The sequence below is a fragment of the Mytilus californianus genome, unplaced genomic scaffold (genome assembly GCF_021869535.1).
Source record: "Mytilus californianus isolate M0D057914Y unplaced genomic scaffold, xbMytCali1.0.p SCAF_4, whole genome shotgun sequence".
NCBI lineage: Eukaryota > Metazoa > Mollusca > Bivalvia > Mytilida > Mytilidae > Mytilus > Mytilus californianus.
Genome location: NW_026262690.1, coordinates 26,967,264 through 26,989,985, shown reverse-complemented (window position 1 = coordinate 26,989,985; position 22,722 = coordinate 26,967,264). Strand labels below are relative to the sequence as shown.

General features: G+C 33.3%; 1 protein-coding gene across 1 annotated transcript; it reads right to left on the bottom strand.

Moving 5' to 3' along the window:
* Positions 1-2,663: 2,663 nt before the first annotated feature.
* Positions 2,664-22,393, bottom strand: LOC127737838 (uncharacterized). The gene is made up of 5 exons (XM_052248779.1): positions 22,290-22,393; positions 15,392-15,537; positions 13,319-13,469; positions 11,752-12,012; positions 2,664-3,026 (listed from the first exon to the last, which is right to left on the bottom strand). Exons 1-5 carry the CDS (start codon positions 22,345-22,347, stop codon positions 2,683-2,685), a joined length of 960 nt encoding a protein of 319 aa, XP_052104739.1. The 5' UTR covers positions 22,348-22,393; the 3' UTR covers positions 2,664-2,682.
* Between the last annotated feature and the right edge of the window lie 329 nt (positions 22,394-22,722).

Genomic DNA, 22,722 nt, shown 5'->3' with positions numbered 1-22,722 from the left:
ATTGATTGAGCTGGACTGTTATTTTCTCTTTGAAGGTTGACCTAACTCCCTCCTTCTCTGTCTGGAGTAGAGCTCACTCGCGATCGTTTTTTCGGTCTGGTAGTTGTCTGGCGGGGCTCTTCACGAGGCGTTCCGTCATTAGACACTGATACTAGCTCATCATTAACATAGAATTTGTCACGGATAAGCAATAATGTCGACCTGTTTTTTCGTTCGGCCTTTATTATAGGATAAAGTGTCCGTCTTTTTTTTTCAATTTCGAAAGGAAATTACGGGTTTGCCCCATTGTGTGTACCCTTTTTTATAACTACACCTTTTCCATCGGATTTCTTATGATTTCTTATGTTAACATAGAAGTGAGAAGTGAAAAGTACAGGTTCCAGCCCCGCTCGGGGAGGAAGTAAAGAATCAGATCTACTGTAACATTGTTAGGTTGATTTTCAAGGCATTTTATAAATATTCTAACGCCTGGTATTTCTTTATGATAAGAAATCCGATGGAAAAGGTATAATTTATAGTTGCCACTACACATAAGCAGACATATCTCATTATAAATTCATAATAATTGTATGCTTATAAAAATGATTGCATCCTGTAATTATACTGAACAGATGTGTAGATGATCATTTCTGTACACTTAAATATACTTCGTGTATTGTGCTAGATGTCCTTGTTTAATACCTACGAGAAGGTAACACCTCCAGAAACGAAAGCCGATTTTGATCAGCTATAGATAGAGGAGGGCATAATGCGTCTGCGCAATGCTAGGCGGTGTTGTCGTAGAAGTGGGAAGTGAAAAGTACAGGTTCCAACCCCGTTCGGGAGGAAGTAAAGAATCAGATCTACTCTAACATTGTTAGGTTTATTTTCTAGGCACTTATATATATATAAGTCTAAATTGAAAACAACATTCAAACCTATGATTGCGTTGGATAAAAACCGCAATTTTTATACGTGTGCATGCAAAACAAATTCCTTGGTAGAGGGGTCTAAATACAGCAAATACAACATTTTCCAAAAGACCAAAAAAGTGAAAAAGTATATTTAAACAAAACGCATTTGACTAACAGGTCGAACAACGGATGTTCTTAAACCCTGCTGACTGCCATTGGCGATTGCCAAATAAACGGATCACGTCAAGATGAAACAAAATGGATCTTTATTATTAATTTAATACCAAACAGAAAACAATAAATTTGCGGAAAAGATGGTATACATATATATATATACATATATTTACATGAAGTCAATATTTTTCTTATTAACTTAAAGAAAAGACTTATCGCTTTACCCGGAAGCATTATTCTTACTCAACCGACCAGTCTTTGCTACTACCCCTTTTATATCGCTTGCTTAGCGTGGATGCCGTTTTAACGTGCAGACAGGTATCGACTTCACGATCTCCCTCATCTGCGGGAGCTCCCTACTATGGGGCCAAGGAAGATTACAGTTCTAAAAGAAGTAGAAGAACAATGACTGTTACATGAAACACGGGGATATTCTTAGATTTCAAGTTATTTTTATAGGGAATCCGATAAAAACCAAAGGAAGCATATTGAGTACAGTATGACCTATTGCTATAACTAATTATTATCATTTTAAATGTCATTTATCATACATGCATTTATTGTCTGCCGTCGGTTGATATGCAAAATTGTTCACTTGTAAATGACATATATTAGACAATATATATCGGGATAGGTTAAAAAAAAAAAGGCGGTGAAAAAAGACAGTCAGGCGAAAGATACCAAAGGGATATTTAAGATGATTAATCGAAGACAAACTGATAACCCCATCCCGAAAAACGAAAAATGACAAAAAGACAAAACACAACACACAAAGACGGAAGACAGATCAGGGTAATCGCATGAGATCTGAAAAGGCTTAGCAGATCCTGCAAATCATGTGGCAACCGTCGTGTTGTTCATGTAAGTACACATTCGGTGATCTCATGATAGAGGAAAGAGAACGGGATTGTGATTACAAAAATTCAAACATTTTCTCCGTCATCTGTGCAACAGATAATTTAAAACGGTCAATAAACTCGTGAATGCTATAAAATTCAGTTTCTGTTATCTGTATCGTACCCAGCTTATAATGTTATAATACGTTTGTCGGATATGATATCAATATTTGGTCCAGCTTATGACTTACAAAAAGAGATGCATTTTGATGGATTTGAGATCCCAATTAAACGTCATTAAAAAGAACTGTAAAATCTAAAACTAACCCTGAAAGTTATAAGGAAAAACAGCTTTAATAGTTAAACTTTATCAATGTTGCTGCTAAGTCAAAGGTCGAACAGAAAATGAACGGGCGTCTTTGTTCAATATCAGGATGGATACTAAAATAAAGGTGTACTAAACAAGTGTCGGAAGATACCAAGGGGATAGTAAAAACTCTTAGTCGAAGAGAAACTGACAACGTCATGGCAAAAAAAAAAAGGATGACGAAACAAAAACAATTCACAAAATACCTCATAGAAAAGTTAGGACTGAACACCATAAAACTCACAAAAATATAATGCGTTTTAAACAATGTATATAAATGGAATAAGCGGACAGGCGATTTTTTTATGGAAAAAAATATATTTAAAAATACAGTTTATGTTTAGACATTGAACAAGAACAAGTTGAAAAAAACTGTTACAACTCACTGCTATGTAAATATCATTCGTAATTGTTACTTTTTACAAAACCTTAGGGAATCAATAAATAAAACAAATGTTATAGGTACACATATTAAAGCAACACCTAAGTAGCCCATCAATGCGGAAGACTTTCTGTAATCCGGTGCTGAGATCTTTTTATTTCGAAACGCAGAAGTTGTTTTAACGTCAATTATTAAATTTTGATGAATAGTGTCCAAGTCGCTTTTCAGGATCAAACTAAGTTCGTCTCTCGATAAATTAAGACCGTTCAAATGACTCCATTTACCACATATACATTTTCTTTGTGTACAATTATTGTTCACTGAAAGAGGTGGTGTTGTCTCTTGCTTGATGTTTTGTGTCGTTTGAAAGACTTCTGTAACGAAAATATATTATTTTAAACGAAGATGTGTATTATAACCGTTTACCTTACCGTTAAATGAAATTAAAACTACTAGTTTTCTTCGGAAAATGCCTGTAACACGTCAGGAATATGACAGTGGTTTTTCACTCGTTCCGCTGGTTTTGTCAGTTTTTAATGGATGTCTATTGCAAGCCGTTCTCGTCAAAACTATGTTTAAACCCTTTTTTCGAAAAAATTACCCACTGAGAATTAAAAACCTAAAATAACACACTGAGAAATCGAAATTACGTTTAAAATTATACACTGAGATTTAAAAGAATGAAAAACACCAATGAGAATTTAAAATTACACACTGAGATTTTAAAAAGACACACTGAAATGAAAGAAATTGAAAAACACACACTAAGAATTGTTAATTGCACACTGAGATTTCAAAAATACACACTGAGATTGATATGCAAATTACTAATGAATATTCATGAGATGCATAATTCAACAGGTAAATATCTTGGTCTCCGGAACTCTTGTCATTATAATGAAATGCGGTTTCTTCAACCAACATTCGTAATAAATTTCAAGACTTAAAATCGTTTTTTGCTAACTCATGTTCATAAGTCTGTTGTCTATAATTCATATAATTTCTAACAGTGTATCGGGATTGATTGCATAAAACGTTTAAGCATGGGTCCCTTTTCAAAAGTCTTTCAACTGTTACCCTGATTTTGCAAGGTAATCTTTCATATTTTTGTATTTTATAAAACATTTGCAAATCCAATCTACATAAAGACAAATAATGCAGTTCACTTGGGTGAAAATTTCACTGCATTGTTGGTCTTTTTGCAGATTGTTCCAATGTTTTCTTATAATTTTAATGAAGATTTCACCATTTGGTTATATTTTGTAATGAGAGTAAGTGGGTATTTTCTTTTTCTATTGGTCTTTGATAACATAGTTTTTCTATATACGTTTTATTTCTAATGTATTTTATAAAACATTTTCCGCCAGATTGAAGGACTAACGAGTTCTGTCCCCTAGTTGTTTTAAGCTTGTAATAGATTCAGATTAAGTATGCTAATTAGATATGTGCGCACAAATCTCAGTGTGTAATTCTAAATTCTCAGTGTGTAATTTCAAATTCTCAGTGTGTGTTTTTCTGTTTATTTCATCTCAGTGTGTCTTTTTGAAATCTCAAGTGTGTAATTTTCAATTCTCAGTGTGTAATTTTCAATTCTCAGTGTGTGTTTTTCATTTTTTGTATTCTCAGTGCGTCTTTATGAAATCTCTGTGTGTAATTTTTAATTCTCAGTGTGTGTTTTTAGGTTTTTTAATCTCCGTGTTTTTTTTTTTTAATTCTCAGTGTGTAAATTTTTCGAAATGTGGTTTAAACATAGTTTTGACGAGAACGGCTTGCCATAGATGTCCCCTTAAACAACCCTATCTCAATTTTAATTGAAGAACTCACTTCTTATAATAACATTTGAATTGAGACAAGCTTTTCGTTTTTTTTTGGCTTTGACAAATCTTTCGCAATGTTATATATAACGTTGTCCGTCTATGCTATGTTATAAAATCAGACAAATATAAGAATTACGGATAAAAATTGCATATTAAATACTATGGTACATAAAGTAAAATGAATAGTATACTGTAAAATGAATATTATGCTTTAAAAATTGTATAGTTGATGGTACATACAGTATAGTAAGCCATTGACATACAAGTATACACTTTCAAGTACCAATTTAGTAAAATATGATTACAAGCTTAGGGTATTTAAAGGGTCATACTAGAGATTTCCAATAAAATGACTTTACTCGACATAACCGACCTAACTCAACGTATATCGTCCTATTGCATCGAAGCATGACGGAGGGGAGCATACACTGCATGCATTTTTTGCTCTTTGAACACGCATTTTTTGCTGATATAAACTTAATGTAAAAATCAACCCCAACTACTTATTTTAATCTTTAAATATTTTGTTATTAAATGTTTAATGATTTTGTTGACAAAAATATTTAAATGGAATAAATAAGCTAGCAACTTATAATCAAATACACCCATCATTTCTTGTCATTTCACTTGACCCATATTTCAGTTCTTCTCAACATATGAATTTTAAAAACTACCAGGTAAACATTTAGCATGAAAATATTGAAATAATGAAATCCGAAGCGAGAAGGTTATCTCTTTTTTTGTTTTTATAAGTTTTAAAGTTTAAAAAGTGGATTCCAACACACCCGAATGTAAAAGGTGTACGCGACTAACTTTTAAAAATAAATATTTTTCTATAATTTTATTCTAGATAATTTGACGTGTGCAGAAATTCATATCATTGATACATTTATCAAAAAGTACTGTTTAGCCTTTAACTATAATAATGCATGGGACGAGGTTTTGATCATGTATACCAAAACGTGCATTCGCAGATACAGGGGTAGAGGGCGTACTCCCCCTTTCGATCGCCAAGTAATTTTGAACATCTCACATTTTCCACGTTATCTATACAAATGTTTAGTATAAAATCGTCCAATATTTTTTCGCGTTGCTTCGCTCGGCAGTATAAATTCAATTATCGGGAACTACGCCCTCTTTCAAATATCTTGGATCCGGCCATAATCACAAATTGTATAGCACCAAAAAAATTAAATGATTGTCGTTTGACTTTGATAAATACGTTTTAAAAACAACAATGTTTGAACATTAGACATCTCGCACGAGTTTTAAAAGTTTAAGACTACATACTGAATAGGATTTTTTCCTGGATTTTGAGCTCACCTAACACGGAAATGTGATACTGGAGTGTAATCTAATGGACATATATTCTTGTTTCTGATGTTTCTTTTAATATAAATATTCATTTATTTAGTTATATATAAACCCACTAGCAAATATTCATGTATCTTTTACTGATAAATTATCATTACATTTTATAGAAACTACATATAATCTGCTATACAGTTATGAACACTAATGTTCAAAATTCGTTGGAAATAGCTCAACTAATCAATATTGAATTAAGCCCAAAACAATTACATTTTTATGATGAAAGACACAGAGTACCGTACTGTAAAAATTTTTGCTTAACTCAATCAACATGTGATAGTTTTAGAATCCACTTCTAATTGGATTTGTAAGAGTTGTCTTAATCCAAAAACAACTATGACAATATCAAGCCTCACTTATTGAAAGTACATTTTAAAAAAAAATTACTGTAAAGACTGAAGTGGCAATATAGTTGTCTTAAAAGTGTAACAAGTATATAAATTGGCATTCTCGTCCACTTTTAATCAGAGATACCTGGGATAGGACATTTTTTTAGCCAATTACTATGAACTATTAATTGATATTTTACTATCCACAGCGGTCAATGTTTATATGCAGATTAGTCATCAATTGCTAATCAAGTACACCTTCCAAATTACAATCTATATAACGAATTGGTGTACACATTTATTTACATATATTATTATTAATTACAAAATTCTTTTTTTTTAATGTTAGTTGACTTTTATTTGAAAGAAAAGTGTATGTCAACTATTAAAATTTAAAGAAGTACAAGACCTGTATTAATTATTTTTGAATATACACATCCCTTTGTCGAACGTTTTCCCTTGGGAAAAAAATCGGAGATTGTAAATTAAAGAAGATTAACTGCAGAAGAAGAGATCGTTTGAAATGATGCTTAATAAAGTATGATGCAATCCCAGTTATCAACTTTAACAGAGACAAATTCTGACTAACACTTTGAATTCGATATTTCTGAAATTGCTAAAAAATCTCTGTCATATAATAAATACCCAAGAAATTAAATATTATAAAACATTAAGGGACGAAAGGAAAAAGGGACACCAATCTGATAACGACAAATAAAAGCATGTCAAATATTAAATAATAAAAGGTTCATTTGCAAAGTATATCAAACAACAAAGTCATGGTCAAAACCATGAAACACGGCTGGTAATCTACACACGCAGAACAATCGGCTCTGCAATGAAAACCGTGAGAGCATTTTCCGGTTATGCTTGAGTGGAGTAATTGTCACCGCTTCGAAAGGTATGTACATTTCTAAATCGCAATTTTCTAATTCAACTGATCAAAATATTGAAAATCAGAGAATGCTATGCTGTGGTGAATACTATAACGAAGAGACTCATGTATCATTTACTGTTGTGCATGGAGTAAAACTCCTACAAAATCAATCGTCCCACGAGTAATTACCGCAAAAAGTGACATTTGAATTTTGAGATGGTTCTTTTAACAGACCTCCACGTTCAATTTTAGTTTTTTATCTGTCAACGGGATTGAATGTCGTTTTGAGCGGCATGTATGCTATCCGAAGTTGGTAGACGTCTTAATAAATTTAAAAACTGCCAATTTTCATTATTTCATGCGTGAGGGGATCGGTTCTGATTGAGGACATCGTGAATGCGTGAGGGGAAGTGCAATGATAATTATCTTTATATCGAAAATGCAACAATCACTTAAAAGAAAGGCAAGTGACTTGCATAGTTTTATTGAAGTTCATACTAAATATAAATTGGCAATGGGAATGGAAATGGCTACAACATAAATATAAGTGGTTTAGATTTATGATTGACTATGTTTTTTGCACGCGTGCATGTATTAAGACTTAAATCTATGTTTTAGATGGATATAACACGCCACCATTGCCTGCAGTGTGATAAGTCATTAGGGGCCAGCTGAAGGACGCCTCCGGGTGCGGGAGTTTCTCGCTGCATTGAAGACCCATTGGTGGCCTTAGGCTGTTGTCTGCTCTATGGTCGGGTTGTTGTCTCTTTGACACATTCCCCATTTCCATTCTCAAACAACAAATGGAAGTTTCTAACGACCTTGACTGGCTATACAGCCCTTGCACGGTCGGTTTCCATTCTCAATTTTATTTACAGACACGAGGAGAAAAAACACAGTCAATCATAAATCTAAACCACTTATATTTATGTTGTAGCAATTTCCATTGTCAATTTATATTTAGTATGAACTTCAATAAACTATGCAAGATATTTGCCTTTCTTTGAAGTGATTGTTGCATTTTTCGATATAAAGATATGATTGCATTCCCCTCACGCATTCACGATGTCCTCAATCAGAACAGATCCCCTCACGCATGAAATAATGAAAATTGGCAGTTTTTAGATTTATTAAGACGTCTATCAACTTCGGACAGCGTTCACGCTGCCAAAAACGACACTCAATCCCGTTGACAGAAAGAAAAAAAAATGAACTTGTAGGTCTGTTAATAGAACCATCTCAAAATTTAAATGTCACTTTTTTCGGCAATTACTCGATGGACGATTGATTTTGTAGGAGTTTTACTCCATACACAACAGTAAATGATACATGTGTCTCTTCGTTAAAGTATTCACCACAGCATAGCATTCTCCGATTTTCAATATTTTGATCAGTTGAATTAGAAAATTGCGATTTAGAAATGTACATACCTTTCGAAGCGGTGACAATTACTCCACTCAAGCATAACCGGAAAATGCTCTCACGGTTTTCATTGCAGAACCGATTGTTCTGCGTGTGTAGATTACCAGCCGTGTGAAAGACAACTCAAATCAATCGTATGATAGGTAAAGGTACGTGTATATACGTGGTCTTATGACAGTGAAGTTTTGGCGGGAATCTCAATAATCACGTGATATATAAAAATGATGATTTCTTTCGTTTTTCATCATCTGAGAAATACTTGATATTGATAAAATTTATCCTGAATGGGTTTTATAGTTAAGGAATACTGAGTTAAAACTTGAATGACGCATTTAACAAAATTAATAAGTTAGCAATAACCGGTCCCGTTACGTGCGTACGTCGAGTTAGGTACGTATGTCATTTTATTGGAAATCTCTAGTAGTACAAAGACTAATAAAGGGGAACTGTAAAGTAAACAAAATGGTAAACGCCAGCACCTATAATCTATAACTCAAGATGATTGATTGATTGTTGGTTGCTTAAAGTCCAGTGGGAAATATTTCATGCATGTTCAGGAAGAGAACAAATTAACAATAAATACAATAAGTAGGTCATGTAATAGAGGCCGCCCGAGATAAAGGTTTGGGAAAATTTGGACTGGCACTGGAAAATGACGGTATATAGGATAGGGACAGATAACTGTCTTGCAAAAGGTCACATACGGACCCCCAAAGAGTTGTTGCAATTGAATTTAACGTACAGAGAGCCTGGCACTTTCTCTACATAAGCCATCAGATTTAACTTCCCCCTTCTGACCGAAAGTGGCTGCGTACTTGTATATCCTGAACAGCCAAACGGACGCCACTATTTGGGAAGGGTTTTACTGCCGGTCGAAAGAAGACTTAAGTGACCATATTTCTATTCCCCAGTCACTTTTGAGGTTATTATTCAAGACCATCCTGTATTATTTGTGGAATAGAAATTGAATTTTTATATATTAGGTCTTGGTACTTTCAGATGAAATTTCGAAAAGTCTGAGTAGCAGATGAGTTTAGAAATGTATATTCCATACTCGGGTAAAGTTTGTATATTGCTGCTAAGGTGACGAAAATTTATAATTTTCAGAATTGAAGTCGTATTGTTTGTCAAAATCTGGTACTGAGATGACTGCTGTAGTCGAATTCGAGATATATGTCTAAAAATGAGGCGGATGAGGCTGTATCTGTGGTTTCTTTAATCACTTGTGCAGGAGGATACTATTTTAATGGAATGAAGTCAGAAAAGTTTGAAGAAGGTCGACAAGGAGAGGCGCACAGTTTCTTCCCATAGGAATGCAGACAACTAGCTGGAAAATGCTACCACTCATTTCAACAAATATATTGTTAATGAGAAACTCCAGCATACTGATCACTTGTTCTTCGGTATAGCATGTTTTATCTTCGGTTTGAAATTTTTAAAAATATGCCGAATTTTATTCCAAAACAATAAATTTGAAGCGTATGGTACATTTTTTAGGGAGAAAAGCATTGCGGAATATTCCCTTTAGACGGATTTTCAATTTTTTATGTGGTATGGTGGTGAAAAGAGTAGGAACATCGAAGGATTTGATAGAATCAATTCAGAGAATGACCGAGATTTAAAAATTTCCAGAAGTGTTTTTGAGTTCTTATAAAGAATCCACATATGGTTAATACCACTACGCGAGTAAACAGTATCGCAGTATTTCTGTAATTCCTCTTTTACTACGGAACTTCTACTAACAAAATGTTTGTCAATCTAACGGACAATTCCTTGATAGAACATGCAGCCGGCAAAGTACCTTTGTCTGTACGGAGTTTTGTGAAGCTTAGATATCCAATACAAACAAGGTAAGACAGTCCTCAGATTTGTAAGAACAAACAGATATGGTAGTTTTGCATTTCATCCTTAATTCTTATCTAGTCGATAAAAAATTTTAACAAATGTTTGCGTTATTGGTAGATTAATGCTAATCGTCCATCTGATGAGAAGGCCTCTTCCGGATTTGAACACGGGGCTTATACCATTCACTTGTCCTTGATTAACTGAGCTAAATACTGAACAACTTTATAGAATTAAACATTGTTCAGGGTTATATCTGGTCTATATACCAGCTTTGATAAGTGTTGGTATTACTATAAATTTTCACTTCTTCGAACTATGAAAATTATTTATTTTGTAAAAATATTTCATTTCTCCTTTTAAACTGTATACCTAACAACAAAATTATTTTCATTTACCTGTGTATAATATTATTGTAAATGGCGGATTTTTGTTAAAGGTTATTTCTGAAATTGTTTAACATTTCACAGCGGTATAATACTGTTACTTTAATTATTCATCCCTTATTTTATTGATTTTGTATTTACATTGTATCATAGATCAAATTTATTCGTTCAGTGTATGTTGACTTGCGTTAAGATGTCTTTTGATTGAGTTAAGCCATTTCAATTGATATTTTATAGTGTTTCTTTCTATGTTGTGATGTTACACTATTGTTTCAGATAAGGGTTAATGTTTGGTACCATTAAAACGTTTAAACCCGCTGCAATTGTTTGCACCTGTCCTAAGTCAGGAATCTGATGTTCAGTAGTTGTCGTTTGTTGATGTGTTTCATAAGTGTTTCTCGTTTCTCGTTTTTTATATAGATTAGACCGTTGGTATTCCCGTTTGAATGGTTTTACACTAGTAATTTGTGGGCCCTTTATAGTTTGCTGTGTGGTGTGAGCCAAGGCTCCGAGTTGAAAACCTATAATGGTTTACTTTTATAAATTGTGATTTGGATGGAGAGTTGTCTCATTGGCACTCGTGTTATTACTATATTAGCTCGTTTTTATTGAACTGAAACAGGAAAGGCTAAAAAGTAGGAACTCTAGATCGAGAACGTCGATATCTATCACACTTATATGTTATCTAACATCTAATTCACGAGCAAACATTGTACAGGATAGGTATTTCCTGCATTATCTCTTATCTCTTATTTGTTCATTGATTGTTTTTCTGTATTTCACAATTTTAAATACTGATATCGACCCTCAGAAAATGTTCACACAAAGACCATGAGCATGGCTTTTGTCAACTAAACCGGATATATTAAATGTACTTAGTATCAAATTTGTTTTTAGTAATACATAATTCGCGAATTTTAAAAGTTCTTTGAAGAGTTCATAAGAAACAGGAAGTAGTTGACATTATATCTTTGTTTATAAGCATATTTTTTATTACAATACTAATAGTTTCTATGAGTGGGCAAGTTTTTTGAAATGGTTATAATTTTACTAACTTGTATGTGTTGAATTGTAAACGGTCAATCCTTTTATACTAAAACTTGTTTTTGAATCCGTTGCTTGGTCTAGGTTCGGAAAAGTACTACGTTCCAATGAATAAGTAGGTTTACTATAAGTACTTCTGGTTGAACTATTTGTTTTATCAGAAAGGACTTCTGATGTTGAAAATGTCACTTGTCTATGGGTGGTCGTGAAGTCTGTTGTAGATTCTATGGTGATGTCGTTTCCGCCTAAAGTTACCGGGACTTTTAAGCCAGCTACAGACCAAAACAAAATAAACAAATGAACAAATGTTACTTTAGGGATTAAAATATAAAATAAATATATCAAACACTGTTATCTTAAAACAACAAAGTCTTGTAATATCAGCATCGATTTTGTCTGCTATTCTTAATTACTCGTTCTATTTCATATTCAATATTATTCTACAATAAGTGATTTATTCATTTAATTTATAGAGACAAACTATTACATTTGAATTGCTACAATTCAGAAGATATATTTTTATCCGATGGGAAGATTTAATTCATTTTCATTGGCACTTCACACTACCTAGTGAAGGTTATTCCATAAATTGTTTTATACATGCACCTTCAAACGTTTCATACGATTTAGTTATAGTCTTTTTGGTTTTATCAGCTCTACAACGTGGATATTTTGACCTCGAGCATCACTGTACATACAGTAATTGCCCATAAAGTGCAGTAAAATTGATTTGATATAATTTAATATGTATGGCTGTCATCCTTTTAGGTCTCGTGCATATTTGGTGAAGGTACTTATAATATACACGGACATCGGTATCATACGCTTTATAACTGCCACTGGGTTGGATCCTGGTCAGCAGGTGGACTATCATTCCCCAGAATACCGATAATAGCCTCCTAACAGTCAGCTTTTTCATGCGTAATATTCAAATGAAACATTATGTATGTAAATTTATAACACATAATCACAACAAATGTATATATTTTTACTGAAGTTAAGTCAAAACCTGACCTTAGACGATTTTTGATGTTTTGTTTAGACCTTTATTCTCTGAAACGTTTTATATTTTCGGTTATTTAGAAACGTGTTTGCCATGCGAATGAAAATATTTATCCTACTTTTACTTTACTTCTAGTGGGTAATGACTGTCCGAGGGTACCAGCCATCCAGAAGCTTTGGTATAGGCAGGATTTAAATGATACATTTTGTTTGTAATCTATGTAGGCGTTTTAAAATTAGGGCTACAACTTCCCAGGAAACTTTGACCCGTAGATATAAATGGCATTCTGATTAGATCATTTTTGTCTTCATAAGTATTGGTCTTGCGCGTAACTGATGGAGACTGGTCTTGCGCGTAACTGATGGAGACTGGTCTTGCGCGTAACTGAAGGAGATTATTACAGAAACACGTGTCATTGAAATCAGTATTAAAGAGTTTGCCTGTAATGTTAACATAACAGATATAAACAGCCAAACATAGATATCAAACAATTTTTCATAGGTTGAAAACGGTCGATGTAAAAATAACGAAACCTGTCATTTGATATGTAAGTCTAAAGATACACAAGCTCTTACATATGTCGTAAACAGCTAATCTATAGTATCCACCACAGGTATCCGTAACTACTACTGGACACGGTGCAGAACATTGACTTTCAATATCTGAAAAACTCCTGCTACTTGCTTGACCATTAAGTGTTTCGCCACAATAACAGCTCTTTGGATCCTAAAGGCAGAATATAATACATGTAGGATGTTTGCTCAACTTTATGTGAACACATTTAACCAACTTCATCAATTAAAATAGCACGTCTGAACATTATGAAAGCTCATAGATCTAAAATACGTTATTTTCTGTGTGTACATGTTTAGAATTGTAATTACTATGACCCCCTTCAATATGAAGTACCAACCTTGTATAAGAAGCATTTGATATTATTGCATACATTTGTACGCAAATTCCAAGGCCAGCGACGGTAAAGTGACAAAATATCTGCATATAAATAGCACAATACACTTTCCGAAACCAGTTTTTGGCTAAATTTAGTCATACACTATTTTAATAGAGAGGCGAAAGATACCAGACGGACATTCAAAATAATAAGTCGAAACTAAACTGACAACGCAATGGCAAAAAAAGACCAAAAGATAAACAACAGTACAAGAAAAACAACACAGAAAACTAAAGACTGGGCAACATGAACCTCATCTAACCCATAGAGTGATCTCAGGTGCTCCCTAAGGGTAGGAAAATCCTGATCTACATGTGGCCCCGTCGTGTTGCTCATGTAAGTACAAACCCGATGGTAAGTCTTATTCGGTAGGTCACATTCGCAGAAAAGATGACGGGATTGTGGTTACGACAATTGGAACATATTCGTCATCATCTGTGAAACAGATATTCAATAACGATCAACCAACTCTTGATGGCGTCCGTAAAATTATTAAAGGAATGATTTGAACTTCACCACTTGAAACTCTTGGTTTAATAAATTTCCTTGTTAGCAGCAACCCTCTATCAAGAAAATCATGATAGGAAATACAAGCCCTGGAGAAAGAATTTTGCAAACTTCGTTTAAAAATAATAGTTTGAATGATAAGAAATATCTCAGGCCAGTGTACTTATTTATAACAAAATAAAATGACACGGCTCAATTTTCCAACGCCCTTATTAAAGCGTTTGATAAGGGAACATCGTAATGTACAATTATATTATTTATTGATGTATTTCTCTTTGCTGAGTGTTCTTGCGTTTGTTTGTTCAATATTCCTGTCACGTAGTGTTGTCATTTCAGCGATATTTTTAATATTATCATATAAGCAGGAGGTTTGGCTAGCCATAAAACTAGGTTCAATCCACCAATGTTTTTCTTAAAATGCCCTGTACCAAGTCAGGAATATTGCAGTTGTTATCTGCAGTCCGTTTCTATGTATGTTGGCGTTTGCTTTTGTTGTAGTTCAGTGTTTCTGTTGTTCCCTTGTTTTCCTCTTATAGTTTCGGTTTTAGTTTGTTACCCGGATTTGTTTTTGCTTAATCGAATTATGAAATTGAAGAGCGGTATACTACTGTTGCCTTAATTTACACCAATATTGAGTACGGAGCATTCTTAAGGCAAAAAAAAAACAACTCGTCCAGTTCAACCTGAATGTACTTGGGAAGGTTATTAAAGATTCTTGTGAAAGTCTCGTATTGTACGTCACTGAACTAAAGTACAGGGCCCTGCTTATGTTCTCACTATACAGTACTGTTTCGCTTTTCTTACTGAAATTTTTATTTGTAATGCCGTCATGTTTGTTTTTTTCTATCGTGTGAATCGTTTCACATATACAGATGTCAGGGAGATCTTTTAAAAACATGTTCTGCTCTGCTTATGACGAAAACTAAGACTGCCTAGTTAGTAATGGTGTTTGACTATCAAAAGGATACCGGTGCATGAATACTCTTCTCGTCAGACAGACTTTGAAACATAGACAACACCTGGGACAAAGAATTGTTTCTTTAAGATACCAGTCAACCAGAATGATTAAATGTTTTTGGGAACCTTTAAATAAGGACTTTGTCTAATGTCTTTTACATTTTTCCTCTATTAGTTAAGGCAGAAATACTAGCCACAGAACTTCGCACAACATTTGATGGCAAGTGCATACCTTTTGTGTTCCTGCATATATGTAACTGGGATTTACTGTTAAGCAAAGGTGTATGCAGTCAACCGTAGAAGATGTAGTTGATTGTTTATCCGATAAAGTGGCGCCATCATCATTCCAGTAACAGCCAAATAGTGAAAGGCCTGCTCCTGTAGAAAAATAAAATGTAATATAAAAATTATGCTTCATTTCGTCATTTGCTTGTTGAATTTCACATTTAAATATCGTTAGAAAGTTGTATTTTACATTGAATGGACTGACACTAGGCACTTAAAATTTGCGTTAGTATTTTGTTTCAGTAGGTGAATACTAGAGGCTTTTAAATGGATTGATTGGTGTTTGCTTCTCGTCCAGTTTCAAATATTTCATGCATATTCAGGACGAGAACAAATGAATGATATTAAATACAATAGGTAGCTCCTGTAATAGAGACCGTCTGGCATTAAGGTCGGGGAAATTTGGACTGCCACTGGAAAATGAAGGTACATGTATTTTGGATAGGGACATGCATTTTGCCTTGCAACTGGCCACCTACGGACCCCTAAGAGAGTTGTTGCAATTATTCTTAACTTACATGAAGCATCAGATTTCATGTTCCCATTCTGAACGGACGTGGCTGCATACTTGTACATCCCGCACAGCCAAATCGACGACCCACTTTGGCCAGGGTTTTACTGCAAGTCGGGGAAGAATATATTTCTATTCAAACATTTTGCTTTATGTTTCTAAAAATTGATATGAGGTTATTTTGAGAAAAAGGAGGTATGAGGATTAAGGATGTACACCTCTGAGGAGCCAAAAATTTCTAGAATTAAATTAAACTTTTTTTCTTAACCTGATTTTTGGGTTGATATGACTGTAAAAAAAATAATTGGCGTAGAAAAAATCATATGGTGGTGCACTTCTTTTATTGCTACGGCCATTTGAAAGTATCTATATTTTGATGATTTTCCCATTTTTGGGCTATTATCATGAAAAAAGTCACAGTTTCACAATTAAACTTTTTTTCATACTTTCACTAAAGATGAAGTGGACCAATCTGAATAAATTTAACTTAAAAAAAAAACTATAGGTAGGTGTTAATATAAGAAAGTTTTATAAAATTTTGTTGCTTTTTCGTGTCAAATTTACCATGCTATCCATTTTGTAAATTTGGGATTTTCTATTTTTTAAGATCAAAAAGCATATCATTTCAACTTCTTTGTTATAAATGATTGAAAAAATACATATCTAAGAAATCTGAAAAGAAAAAATTGATAAGGGGTGTACATGTTTCTGGTAAAATCATTTCTTGTACCCCTCACCCATTTTCTCCACATTTTGGCTAATGAGACTGACTTGATTGGTTATAAAATTTGAAAATTTTATTACTCAAAAACTACTTATTGTAAATACACAATTTTTTCACAGAGTTAAGTTTGATTATAATATTTTTTTAAATTCATTGCTATTTCCACTTGTATGACATGTTTTGGAAATAATTCCAGAACGAGATTTCAACGAGACTGAAACGTCAGAGGAATACATCTTGAATAAAGTCAACCTGACAGCAATAAAACTACATAATACAAGATTGCTACGCCGTATCCAACTGCCCCTCCCCGTTTATAACGCAGGAATTAAGTGCATACGATACAATTTTGGACCACGGATAATTTTTTACGAATATTTTCATTCAAGTTAATTTTAACCTAGTCAACAAAAATACGTAACAAATAATATACCTTTATGTGCTACTTTTAGATATATATGGGGTTGGAATTTTACATATTTACTTAAAATTTCGGTTTCTTGCACATTTCATATGTTTGAAAGGATATGTTGATCATCAATTCATGACACAATATCACCGCACTGCTTTTATTGCCGTGAACTCAAAGTCACGCTGACACTTCAACATTGAGCAAACTTCTAACCATCAAGTTCAGAAGACCCCTAGCATCAGTCTAAGAATTATTATAGATGTCAATCACGATACGTGTTCATGTATCGGAATTTAAATATATTTATGCTAACTGGTTTTGTTCAGAGTCATAATAATATGTGATTTTACTACTCACTACTAGCGCTAAACGTGTGTATATTCTTTTAATTTGGTTGATTATTGAGAATTTAACTTACTAGGTGGAGTGTGTTAAATGATACCAGATGTTTGTGCACATTGTTTACATTTGTTTTGTTTATTTCATATTTGGAATATGGATGAGAGCTCTGCGTCTGATGGTCATTCAACCAACTAAATCAAGGATAATTATATTGTACCTTATGCCTGATGTTAAGAACTTACATTAACCACTGGTGTCAACGTAATGATCGTAACTGCAATTACGATCATCCCAATATGGCGGACACAAATTTAGGGAAATTTTATATGGCCGATTTCTCCACTTTAACAGTCTATTTTTAGATATGTTTTATGTCAAGAAAAATCTTTATCAGCATTGCCATTGAATGTGTTTTTCCAAAATGATGGAAAAACAACCAGAAGAACGAAAATCGCGATACAAAATAACACGATGATGATCGTAACTTCGGCTATGGATGATCGTAACTCGGACTTGTTATTATATAAAGATGATCGTAACTCACAATTTACGATGCGTTAAATGAGCATTCTATTTAGCAGTCACGATATACTGAAAACAGTATTATTTTGAAACTGAACAAAATGAGCATTTAAGAACACCGCAATATGTCAAAAAGAAATGACATAAGGGGGAATTGACAGGCTTATTTGCAAATGTCATCAATATTTTTTTCTTATGAGTAATTTAGTTAACATTCAAAATGGAATACGTTTATATGAAGTAAATATAAATTTCATTCTCATGATACAGTTTAAGATTGCAGGCCAAAACTTTTTACTGAATATTTTAGAAATAAGTAATGGTAGGCATGAAGTTACATTATTTTGATGTGTTTACCTCGGTTTTAGCGTGTTGCCTGGTTTTGTATTTTCTTAATCAAACTATGGCTATTAAACATTGGTAGACTACAGAGGCGGATTTAGAGGGAGGGCCAGGGTCCCCGCCCTTTTGTGGGAGAAATTTGGATGATTATACAGGGAATCACTGAAGCATGACTGGAGCGGGCCCCCTCTTATAGGCAGTCAGTGCCCCCTCCTTTATGAAAATTTCTGGATCCGCCACTGGACTACTGTTGCCTATATTTATCACGGGTAGGCTATTTTTGTAATGAAGGAAAAGCTGAAATAAATGGTATATACGTTCATATTAGTTTCCGGGTTTTTCAAACTTTAAATCCTTACACTTACGGTTATATGACACGTGTTTTTGTAGTTAGTAGAAAGAAGTTGTTTTAGCCAAAAATATCAATGAATTATTTTATTGATGGTTTCAATTTTTTTATTCATTCAACAGATATGGTTAAACTTCGTAATGCTATATTTTCCCACCTCTATTTTATTGATGGTTTCAATCGTTTTTTCATTCAACAGATATGGTTACACCTCTTAATCCTATATCTGTCCGAATTCCCCAAAAACATATCAGGTCCTCGAAAGGTAATATTGTCCCTACAAATTGTTCCATTGAAAAAAAATCTTAAATTTTACCAAACTGGTCACTAATATGAAATCTCCAATACCTTATTGATATAAGATATTCAAATCATTATAAAGATATTTACCCCAATGCAATTTAATATAAAACTAGATAAAAAAAAAAGTACGAAATCTCGCAAAATCATAACCATTATTGTGCACTCACACGTATACCAATCAATATAACCCTCCTCTACAGTAATCGTCCCCCATTATTATCACAATATAAACTGATTATGTACACTTTTTCGCATACCATACAGCTCTACTTATTAAAAAATGCTTCGTTGGAAAAGACAGTTACGATCATCTTAAGTAAAAATTACGATCATCGTTGATAAAATAAATAAGAGTTACGATCATCATCGTGTTTTTTTGTATCTCAATTTTCGTTCTTCTTGTTGCTTTTCCATCATGTAGGAAAAAAACCTTCGATGGCAAAGCTTATAAATTTGTTGCTTGACATAATGCGAATCTGTAAATAAGCTGTTAAAGTGGAAAAATCGGCCTTATAAAATTTCCCTAAATTTGTGTCCGCCATATTGGGATGATCGTAATTGCAGTTACGATCATCACGTTGACACCAGTGATTAACTTTAGTCATTGAACAGACCAAAATACACACGATAACGTAAAAGCTATATTTAGAAACTTTTGTTGACAATATCTACATCACAATTTATAATTACAACTTGATACTATTGATGGGTTGCAATTTCACCGACTTCTTGGCATGGATCTTATTTCTTTGTAGATAGACAGTAAGGTTTGTTTTCAAATACATTGTATCAACTACAGAATAGCATTTATTGTCCGACCGAAGTCCATTTAGAACTAGAGCTCGACATAGAGATATTTTTTTCCAGTCACGACAACTTAAAATTCTTACATGATATGTTATATGTAAGTACCTCCATTAATTGAACTCGTTGATGAGATCATATACATACAATCGCATGAAGCCGACAATTCACAAATACTTTTTCTGACAGCATACATATACATCACAGTTTCACACAATGATGATGGCGTCCTATTTCACCGAGCTATGACACGGGTTTAATTCCTATATAGATAAAAAAAATGACGTTTTGTCAATACATTGTTTCAACTACGAGAATGGAATTCTTTGTCCAGCCGTGAGTCCATATTTACCTATTCAGAGAAAATTCCTAAGACGACTAATAGAAATTATTATTTTCAAACAAATACATTTTCAAAGTATTGAAGACGGTATGAAGCTAACATGGGATTATGGTAATCGGGCTGGTTTTTTTTCTTTTTATACGTGATATTCGGATTTAATCTGAACATAAAGGATCGAACAATACTTTTTTTCTAAACGTTCGAATATCACTGTTATCGAATTTGCTTTCACATACCATATGATATATGAATTACTTTGTAGAATGTCACTCGTCCTAGCCTTGTCTTTTTTGTTCTAGTTGATTTCAATGTTGTTGTTAGGATTTCAAATACAAATTAAGATATTTCTCTAGATCAACTATCAAATTTTGTCATAGATACAAGGTTTCATCAGGCACATCATATCCCATTTTGGAGATACTCAATATGGTAGCATTGGCAGGCAACATTTCGTTACATATTTCGTTTTGGGTAATGATAATATATTTTGGTCACATTATTATCGTCCCAAAAATTTCCTAAGTAGTTTTGGTGTCTTCGTTCCATCAACGAGGAATAGCTCTCATCTTGATTGCTGAGCAGCTCAATTTCACTTCGGTCTATGCCCACCAAGATCTACTCTAATGCGGTACAAAGTGGGAAATCAAGTTTGCTACATCGCTGAAACGGGAACTGCTTGCTAAAATACTCTGGGACAAGTAAGAATGGTAGTCGTAAACAGCATATGTATGCACATACTCCTATGGCGACGTATTTCTGTCAAAAAAATGTGGCTAGCTCACAGATTTTGGCCTTCACGTTTTTTTTTTCAAGTAACGGTTACCAAAAATGCACACAACCTTCTAAAATTCGGTGGTAACATTGATGCTGGTGTTAGTTCGATATCTCACAACTATCACTTCTAAACTCTAGAAACAACTGACTGAATTTAAAGATGACAAACATTCATACGTGAACGACTTTACTATACTATAAACGTAACGTATATCAACGTAACGTCGAAACATTACATACATGCACATGCACGTTATCCACGTTAATCAATCTTAAAACTGGTCATCTCATACATTCGGAGAAAATTCCAGCATGCGTTAATTATCATTGTTGTTAGGTCAAGAATTAAATATTTTTTCGATATTTTGATCATTGGATTAGTTATTCTTTTTATTGGGTTGACTATGGACTTTTTAATGGTTATAAAGTAGTAAAATGAAATGAACTATATCTTATTCTACGTATTCTCAATTGTATTGATGCAAAGTCATCGACAACGTCTTGACAACACCATTGTTGTATGACGTCAGAGGAGTGAAATTATCAGATTTATTTCACATGTGAAATTATCGGTTTTTATGTCACTGGGAAATCACGGTAATCCATTTCACCAATGTAATATTACATATTTTGAATGAAATAAATCATACTTTTCAAAGCACCTAGGAACATACACTCTAGAATCTTTAATCGAAAGAAACAAATCTGCTTTAAAAAAAATATTATGGTTGTAGGTTCGATATTATTGGATTATTTGAAATTTTAAATATGAAAAACACGAAACTGTGGTTGCTATAGCTACAAAACAAATTGGGTGACTCCCAATTGTGTTCATCATATTTTGTTGGCAAAATCATGAAATACCTAGACACTAAGTTTTCAGAAAAAATCACTGGTAGAACTGAATAGTCTGTTTGGTCTTTAAGAACGATTTTAAAAAGCAAAGTAAAACTAGCAATTGTATTTTCCAAAATCCTTTGAAAATATGAAGACTCTAAAAATAAGGAGATGTGGTATTATTGCCAGTGAAATAACTATCCACTAAATTTCAAATGAAGTGGATGTGAGCAATTATAGATAACCGTACGGCCTTCAATAATGAGAAAAAAAACATACCGTATAGTCGGCTATTAAAGGCCCCGACATAAAAAAAATATGAACAATTCAATTGAGAAAACTAACGGCCTAATTTAAAACAAATCAATTTACGAAAACAAATATGACAGACATGAACAAACGACAACCACTGAACTACAGGCTCCTGACTTGGGATAGGTACATTAGGCGGGGTTAAACATGTTTGTGAACACTCAACCCTCCGCCTAACTAGTAGACAACAGGATACAAACAAAACAGTTCCCTTGATTAAATCCACATGATATATGGTCAAGCAATAAAATAAAAAGCTTAAAAACTTACCAAATCTTACTTGAATAGCGATACAATGAAGAAAAAACAAACTACCGATAAACATCATATGCGACTACACATTATCTCCCTCTCTCAACCTATTAAAATTAAACTGTTATATCAACTAACCCAGCGGATAAAATATTGATCAATTAATTAAAGAGTTGCTAAAATTGTTCAAATTTCATCAGTATTGATATTGCAAGTTTACCACATTAAATCCGATTAATCTTTAAGACGACAAAATAACAAATGGGAATCAGTTATGAAACGAAGATATAATAAATCAGTAAAACGCAAATTTATGATACGGATTGATTTTGATAACTTTTTTATCATAAAATATCGACGCTGAGGTTGACAAATTAATAATATCGTACCAAAACACAAAATATTTAAATAACCTGTGTACCTATTGTTAAAACTGCATACGTGTATATGT